Raw genomic sequence first — 9,808 nt, forward strand, 5'->3', positions numbered from 1 at the left:
CTGTCTCCCTCCACCCTGAAAGTGTATGTTGCCGCCATTGCCACGCATCACGATGCAGTAGACGGTAAGTCTGTGGGTAAGCACGACTTGGTCATCAGGTTTCTCTTGACTGAATAGGAACGTCTAGGTTACTTGTGTAACCCTCGTTCCCTGAAGGTGAACGAGGGTAACACTCGAAGGTGATTGGGCTCTCGGGCGAGATCCCAATTCGTCAGTCACTGACGTAACGTCTCCGTTCCCTCCTTCAGGGAACGAGGGTTACACAAGTAACCTAGACGTTCCCATTGACAAAAATGCAGTGGAAGTCAAAGGGAACCGAAACTGTTTGGTTTTGTCCCTTGTAGACAATACACCTATTCAGTTGAAAGCATTTGGCCAATTTATATTGACCATTTTATAAGATTTGTCAACAGAGAGCACCACTTCACATGTCATTTTGAATTTTGAAGACATTTCCATGAAGTTTGACCTTCACAAGTATACCAGTCCTGTACATACATTTCTTTTTTATCTTCATACGGACTTTTCATTGAGTTCTATTATGTTCATACCATGTTAATGATACTGTCTATCGATTACACCAAATTTAACTCTCACACAAACATTTTAGTTTATTAATGTTTATATGGTTTCCTCTTAAGGTTTATTGTTTTATTTTAATATTGTTGTGAGCAAATTTGGTCCAAATACAACAACTAAGCAGTCATGTTCAAATGAGCATAAACATAGTTAAACAGTGAATAAGATAATACAATTGCATTACACTAATCTTAAACTCAAGGCATTATATGCTACTTATTTTTTTGCTTATTTATTTATCTGTCAACAAATGTGGTTTCTGTGGTCTTTAAAAAATAAATAAATAAATAAGTAAAATCACTGATTATTGTATATTATGGTTAATAAGAAGGCATAGACACACAGCACCTTGCCCACCACTGGCATCTCATTATAAATATTAGGCATTTGAATATGAATACAAGGTTTAAGCAAACCAAATTAATGTTGAAGGAAATGTAAAATAAAATAGAACCCAATCAAACTGGCCTACAAGGATGCAAACATGAATAGAATAGAGTCAAGTCAAGTCAAGTCTGCTTTATTGTCAATTCTTCCACATGTACAGCACATACACACAGAGAACTGAAATTGTGTTACTCTCAGACCCTTGGTGCATACAAATAACACTAACAGTAGAACATAAATACAGATAGATACAGATTAAATATAAAATACAACTATACAAATATACAAATAAGGTAAAATGTAAAAAAAAAATATGTAAATCAGCACAAGGCACATCGCAGATAGAGTGCAAACCAGTGAAGTAAACAACAGTGCAGATATAATGATTTGTACTGTCCTTCAGTCTGCTGGTCCTTGATGGCAGCAGACTGAAGAAGCTGTGTGTCGGGTGGGTGGGATCACCTGTAATGCAGAGGGCTTTGCGGGTGAGACGGGTGTTGTAGATGTCCTGAAGGGAGGGGAGAGAGGCACCAACGATCTTCTCAGCTGCTCTCACTATGCGTTGAAGTGTCTTGCGGCAGGACGCGTTGCAGGCGCCATACCACACAGTGATGCAGCTCGTCAGAATGCTCTCGATGGTGCCTCTGTAGAAGGTGCACATGATGGGAGCCGGGGCTCTGGCTCTTTTTTCAGTTTGCGTAGGAAGTAGAGACTCTGCTGTGCTTTCTTGGACAGTGCTGCGGTGTTGCCAGCCCAGGAGAGATCCTCTGTGATGTGCACACCCAGGAACTTGGTGCTGCTCACCCTTCTCCACGGTCACACCATTGACGGTCAGAGGAGCATGCTGAGTGCGCACTCTCCTGAAGTCAACAACAATCTCCTTCGTCTTCTCCACATTCAGAGAGAGATTGTTGTCACTGCACCACCCGGCCAGGTGGCTCACCTCGCTCCTGTAGTTTGTCTCATCTCTGTTGCTAATGAGACCCACTACAGTCGTGTCATCCGCAAACTTGATAAGGAGGTTGGAGTTGTGTGACGGTGTGCAGTCGTGGGTCAGCAGAGTGAAGAGGAGGGGGCTCAGCACACATCCTTGGGGGGCCCCAGTGTTCAGTGTGATGTTGCTGGATGTGTTGCTGCCGACCCGTACTGCCTGAGGTCTTCCAGTCAGGAAGTCCAACAGCCAGTTGCACAGCGCAGTGTTGAGCCCCAGCTGGACCAGTTTGTGAATGAGCTGTTGAGGGATGATTGTGTTGAATGCTGAACTGAAGTCTATGAACAGCATTCTGACGTATGAGTCTTTTTTGTCCAGGTGTGTGAGTGCTGAGTGGAGGGTAGAGGCGATGGTGTCATCGGTCGAGCGTTTGGACCGATATGCAAACTGGAAGGGGTCCAAGGAGGGAGGGAGGGCAGACTTGATGTGTTGCATGACTAGCCGTTCAAAGCACTTCATGAGGATGGGGGTAAGTGCAATTGGACGGTAGTCATTGAAACAGGATGGAGACGGCTTCTTCGGGACTGGAATGATGGTGGTAGCTTTGAAGCATGTGGGGACAACAGCCTGACTTAGTGAGATGTTGAAAATGTCTGTGAAGACATCGGTGAGTTCCACTGCACAGTCTCTCAGTACACGCCCAGGAATGTTGTCAGGACCCAGAGCTTTGCGTGCATTGATCCTGCTGAGGGATCTCCTCATGCTGTCCGGGGACAGCGTCATCACCTGGTCGCCAGGAGGAGGTGGAGTCTTCTGTGCAGTGGTGCTGTTTTGTGCCTCAAAGCGAGCGAAGAAGACGTTCAGCTCGTTCAGCAGGGAGATGGTGTTGTCACAGGTGCGTGGTGGGGGCTTGTAGTCTGTAATGGTCTGTATCCCCTGCCACAGGCTGGGGATAGAATAGAATAGAATAGAATAGAATAGAATAGAATAGAATAGAATAGAACTGAAAGATTAATTTAACTAAACTAAACAGACATTTTCAGAAATTTGGCCCTCACACAACAACACAAGCATGCATAAAAACACACTTTTTAGCACTTGACCTATGAAAGGCTGCAGGGTCAGTCACCTATAAGCTGAAGAGGTCTGATAAGGGCTTGAACCAACATGTGGCCGAGCAGAGACACAGCCTCCACCTGCAGGTCTGTCATGCATTTGGAAAGTACATGAGCTTTATCATCACAGAGGAGCTCTTTAAACCAGCTCATAAACTCTGCAGCTCTGTCTGAAGGCTCTTAAATCAGACAGTACACCAGCTGTGGCCTGAATCGCCTCCTGATACCATGCATGTCAACTGCACGACTGGAGTCTCCACAGGTGCACACAGGTGTGTCTACATGTCAGTGCAGCCTATGGCACTATATGCTAAAAAGTTCGCTATGATGCTCTAAAGTTTTGGTCAGTAAGATTTTTTTTAATATATAAATTAACTATTTTATTCAGCAAGGATGCATTAAACTGATCAAAGGTGACATTAAATACTTAATTAAGAAAATAATTAATACATTATTTAAGAAAATAATTGTATCTTATATTTAAATTAAGAAAATAAATAATTTGAACAAAATTCCGGAAAAAAATGTATTACAGTTTCCACAAAAATATTAGTTTTCAACATTAATAAAAAATAAGAAATGTTTCTTGAACAGGAAATCAGCATATTAGAATGATTTCTGAAGGATCATGTGACACTGAAGACTGGAGTAATGATGCTGAAAATTTCACATTGCATCACAGGAATAAATTACATTTTACAATACAATACAATTAAAATGACTATTTTACTGTATTTTTAATTAAATAAATGTTACATTGGTGAGCATAAGAAAGAATGGTAATGGATTAATATATAGAGAGATTCAGTAAAGCAGTAAGGGTAATAGAGGGTTGGCGTACCAAAAACACCCTCCAAAAAAACGTATTTTATGTCTTCAGTCAACAGAAAGACTATTCATGTCTGCACACAAAAAAAAGCATACACAGCACTCCGGAAAATAAAGGAGTAGAAACAAGAGAGAAAACAGAATCATGATATAAAAATGGCAGTCACTTCCTCATAAAACTCTGCTAGTGTGTGTGAGGGAGAGAGAGAATTGTATCTGGGATCATAGGTCTGTGTCACCGTAGGTCTTCCTCAACGTGATTAGCGTGTCAACATGAAACGGCCTATGAGGACACACGAAAGAGCAGCTGCCCTTGTCGCAGATGATATCATCGGAGATGACCTCCAACAGGACATTTTTTCCTGAATGACTCGGTGTAATTGAAAATAGTCTTTCAATATATCAGCACTTGAACTGCTTAGCTGCTATTCAGCCTCAAAATCAGGACTATAATAAATGTATTCGGCTAAGAAAAGATCACCAATTAATCTGTAGTGATTCAGACAATGTCACTTGAACGTCATAAATTGAACAATGTGATCTGATAAAAGAGATTTATTATCTTCTATGCTGCGGTTTGATTAAATATGTTGCCTTTAACACAGATGCGTTAATCTTCTGGTCTGAAACTTGAATTTGATCATCATATATGATTTGCTGTAAATTGATCTCTTTTCCAGATAATAAGGGCGAGAACTGGAAAAAAAATGCCCACATCAATGACAGCACACATGATTTAGAGAGGCTGTTTTATTATGTTTGTAAGAAATATTATCATATATTGCACTGTTAATGCCTTTAGTCTTTCAAATCTTACATAAATAGCTGCACACACACACACACACACGTTTGGTTTACTATCCTTGTGGGGACTCTGCATAGGCGTAATAGGTTGTATACTGTACAAATCGTATATTCTATCGCCCTACACCTAAAACTATCTCTCACAGAAAACTACAGGCATTTTTACATTCTCAAAAAAACTCATTCTGTATGATTTATAAACTTGTTTCCCCATGGGGACCTCAGTTTAGGTCCCCAAGGTGACATGAGTCCCCATGAGTCGGTGTGTATTCAGGTTTAAGTCCCCACCGGGATAGAAAAACATGTACACACACACACACACACACTCACACAAAACCATACACACACACCCTAGGTATAATCCACCATAGCTGCTTACTGTTCCAAGCATAATTCATGCTGGGAAACACACACTGACCAGATTTTCTCCCTGTGCCACAACACTTCGGAAATAATCACAGTTCAAGCATTCTCACCACAAACACACCATATTATGTGTGTGTGTGTGTGTGTGTTTGTACAGACACACACACACACACACAGGACTCCTGGAGGTGAGCTGGCACAGACATGTTTTAAAACCCTAAATTGGCACTTATGAACTCCAGAACGACAGAGACACTGACTTTTTCCAACTTTTTTTTCCAACAAGCAACAAAGTCACCATCTGTACAAAATCGAGAGAAATTTCATTCATTTGTAACCTTCAAAATTCAACAATTATAGACTTCATAAAAGCTTTAAAAGGTGCTATATATTCTGCCTGTTCTCTAGTCTACTTTTCATAGTATTTTGAAATGTTCTGCTTGTCCAACAATAAAATTAATCAACTGCTACATTTGACCAAGCTCATGATTAGGTTGCCAGGCCCACCCAAACCCCCTTTTGAAAGCAAGAATCATTTTAACCATTGATTTTTATTATACCTCTCAATGTCAAGAACTGTCCCAGTTAAAAAATATAATTAAAAAAAGTAATAGTTGCATTAAGGGAGGAAAAATAATAATAATAATAATAATTATTATTATTATTATTAACAATAAAGCTAATTATAATAACAACAATAATATTCCTTGCATCAATTAAAAAAATCGTTGCTATTAAAACTTTTTCCAATTTTATTTTGCACTACTTTTGTTTATAATAATAAAAAACAATAATAAATATTATTGATGATGTTGGTGTTGTTGTTGGATTGCTATTTTTATTATTTAATGGTAAAAATTTATTATTTAAAAATAAAACATTATTATTATAAAATAAAAGTTTGCGTCAAAAGATCAAGCAAATTTGTGAAATTATTTTCTTTTTGCATTATTATTTTAATGTAATTTATTTAATATTTATTGAAATGCCCATGTTTAGTAAGTATAATGTACATTACAGTACTGTAGTATCATTGCAATGCCTTTGATTGTATTATCATTATTTTCTATTAATATTATTGTAGTACTGTATCACAATAACCAGAAGGACATTTTTATTTCTTTATTTTAATGTAAATTTACGAGGAAAATGTGCTTAAATGAAAATAATTTCACTATGCAAATAAAATCTTAATGGTCCTAAAAAATAAGCTTCAATTTCTTCAAGCAAACTATAATTTTTTTTTTTAAAGATTCACCCAGTCAAAGCAGCAAAACACACATTTAATGCATGTAATTTGTAAAGCCTGATTTGATGCCACTGAGAAGTTGTTTGTTCCTGATAGACAGAACTAATCAAAACAAATCACACCCTCACACACCATTCTACACAAAAAGCAAAAACACTGATTAAAACGCCTACTCAGAGTGAGAGAGAAGGATAAGTTTATGAAGCCAGAGATATACTGTATATATATATTCAGACATTATACACATTATTGTAATATAAGTGTAATGCTATCAAAACATCTGCTTGTATGGCTCGATCTCTGTTTTTCCAAACACAATCATTCAGGTGAATGATGTGAATAACATTCACACTCACAGGCTTGAGTGTGAGTGAGAAATCCACAATGGTACTACACACACATGCAGAGAGACCATCTGTCTAACGTCGTTAGGAGGTTTTATCAGCGCTGCTCTGAGATATCAAGCACAGGTCTGTACAGACAAACAAACCATCAGTTTCTCAACAAGCTTAAGTCCAGCCGACCGATTCATCTCAATATCGTGAGCTGTGTGATGGAAAGATATCGTAATCATGTGACGTTACTCAGGTGTAACTCACTGTCAAAGCTCTTGAACTGGCCATTGAGCGAGGCCTGTAAGGTGCGTCCAGACTCCTTCACCTGAGTCTCAAACTCTCGTCGGCTCAGGTTCAGGAGGTTGTCCTCTATCCCAGACGTGCAGCAGGTGTAACCCTGAGAACAAACCCGCAGGTGTTCACCTGAGAGAGAGAGAGAGAGAGAGAGAGAGAGAGAGAGACAATTAACAATGTTAACATGACTGTCAGTAAAAATGCATTTAACTATCCATGATCTCCATCCATCCAATTATTCATTCAATGTTGTATTCTGAATAAAATATTGAAATTTGAAACTTCCACATCATTGCATTCTGTTTTTATTCACAATTTGTACAGTGTCCCAACTTTTTTGGAATCGGGTTTGTATATCACCCATAATATATTCAAAAGTTTGGGGTTGGTGTCTCTTATTCTCACCAAAGCTGCGTTTATTTGATCAAAATACAGAAAAAAACAGTAGTAACATTGTGAAATATTATTACAATTTAAAATTGTTTTCTATTTTAATATATTATAAAATGTAATTTATTCCTGTGATGCAAAGCTGAATTTTCAGCATCATTACTCCAGTCTTCGGTGTCACATGATCCTTCAGAAATCATTAGTTGAATATAGTGATTTGGTGCTCAAGAACACTTTACTATTATCAATGTTGAAAAAAGGTGTGCTGCTTTATTTTTTTTTTTGCCGAAACTGCACTGTAAAAAATCTGTAAAAATAGGACACAATGTATTGTGTTAATTTGAAGGAATTTTATTATTATTATTTTATTATTATTGAAATGTGGATTCATTTCTTAGTGTGCGATTTTTTTTTTTTTTTTTTTTTTTTAGGATTCATTGATGAATTAAAAGTTGAAAAGAAAAACACTTATTTTAACTACATTTTTCTTTACTGTCACTTTAACTGTCACAATCAATTTAACGCATTCTTGCTGAATAAAAGTATTATTATTATTGTTATTATTATTATTATTTAATACTGCCCCCAAACTTTTGAACAGTGGTGTATTTCCACATAGATTTACTACATTTCATGTATCTATCCATCTAAATCTTCATTCATTTATTCATTAACCAACCATCCATCCATTCCTTTTTTCCATTCATCTATCCGCTATATCTCTCTCTATCTTTGTTTTTGCTTGTTGCTCCAAGAATCTTGTTGAGAAAGAAAAGCAGAAGAGTGAAAGAGAGAGCGAATAAGAAAGAAAGAAGCACAGAAGTGTATAATGGGCTTAGACTAGTTTAGTGATCTGATCTGTGGACTGTAATTACACACGGATCTCTGACCTGATCTGAGCGCAGACACATGCTCTCTGAAGCAGCATGAGTCTGCACACGCTCAACATCACACACACATGTACACAGGATTGCGTTTTGTGCTGTTTGAGAAGGCAGCAGCTGATGGTGCCCTACAGACATATATACAGGACTAGTAAATATTTTCAGTCAGCATATTACAAACAATACATCTTATGATAACTAAATACTTAAAAATGTGTTTACAGATATAAATAAACCCCCAGTGCTGAAGCTGTGAATGTGTTGGCTCTGTGACTGTGTGACTGACAGCGTTATATAAGAGAGTACAAATGATTTTTTTAACAGGGGGTGGAGGGGGCTAAATAGTAATTGAAAATTTCCACTCAATCGACTGCTGTTCTGCCCTGTGCTTGGTCAAATATCATACAATAGAAGAGATGACACGGTCAATCGATATGTCCATTCCAGCTCAGTAGCGTACAAAGAAAATAATGCTAAATAAAAACAGTAATTTAATAATAATAATAATTATTGTTATTATTATTATTATCAATAACAATAAAGCCAATAATAAAATAATATATTTATTGTATAAATTTAAAAATATATTTTTCCAGTTTTATTTTGCACTACTTGTTTGTTTACATACATACAGTATATATATATATATATATATATATATATATATAGCATTTTGTTATTTAATGATAATAAATCATTTAAAATATATTATTATTATTGCATCTCACATTAAAGGAATTGTTCACAGGCAATATTATGGATAGATGATTCATATATTAGCTGTAAACAATTGTTTGAAGTTAAACATGTATTGTGATGGATTTGTTTCTTACAAACATGCAGATGTCCACTTCATAAGACTGGAGTCGTGTGGTTTACTTGTGGATTATTGTGAGGTTTTTATCTGCCCATTCACTGCAGAGGATCCATTGGTGAGCAAGTGATGCAATGCTAATTTTTTTCCCAATCTGTACCGACAAAGAAGTAAACCCCTCTACATCTCGGCTGGCCTGAGGGCGGGTACATTTTCAGGAAATTTTCATTTTGGGGTGAACTGTTCCTTTAAGCTCTCATGGATCAGCCAAATGTTTGTGCCTGCAAAACTTTCATTAGTATCCTGTTCTTTATCCTGTTCTGTTCTGTTCATTTTTAGCAATTAGCAAAGCATTTCATTCTTATATAATGCTATCTTGCGCCATAGAAATGTGTATGTGTGTGTTAGTGTGTGTATCTCGTGTGGTTTGTCAGGATGGTTGTCAAAAAAGCAAGTGTCTACCTGTGACTTGTGTGTGTGCGCGCACATGTGTGTTTGCCAGCGGGTGAGAGTACACACTGTCAGAGACAGGATTCTTTTTCTAAAGAGCTGGGCTGTCAGCCATTTCTATCCTGAGCCTTTTCTCCCATCCAAGGACAACTGAAGAGAGAGAGAGAAAGACTCCAACAGCACAGTTCATTTCCCACTATCACATATAAAAGCACACTGCAAACAGATGGAATTTAATGCGGCTCTTATCAGAGCTTAATGTTACTGCTCAAGAAGGTTTACAGGCACTTGAACACTTGATGAAACCCACACAACCAATGTGTTTGACCCAGGGGCGTAGCCATCATTTCAGAAGTGAGGGGGACAGAAATGTTATATATAT

At 37.5% G+C, this 9,808-nt stretch overlaps 1 protein-coding gene across 1 annotated transcript in view; it reads right to left on the reverse strand.

Moving 5' to 3' along the window:
* The window catches only part of LOC107549820 (glypican-1-like), a 79,003-nt gene that overhangs the window by 23,507 nt on the left and 45,688 nt on the right, over positions 1 to 9,808 (reverse strand). The window contains exon 2 of the mRNA XM_016230996.1: positions 6,859 to 7,017. Coding sequence (XP_016086482.1) covers positions 6,859 to 7,017 — 159 coding nt within the window. The remainder of the gene's footprint in view (positions 1 to 6,858; positions 7,018 to 9,808) is intronic.

The sequence above is a fragment of the Sinocyclocheilus grahami genome, unplaced genomic scaffold, assembly GCF_001515645.1.
Source record: "Sinocyclocheilus grahami isolate Dianchi unplaced genomic scaffold, SAMN03320097.WGS_v1.1 scaffold382.1, whole genome shotgun sequence".
Classification (NCBI taxonomy): domain Eukaryota; kingdom Metazoa; phylum Chordata; class Actinopteri; order Cypriniformes; family Cyprinidae; genus Sinocyclocheilus; species Sinocyclocheilus grahami.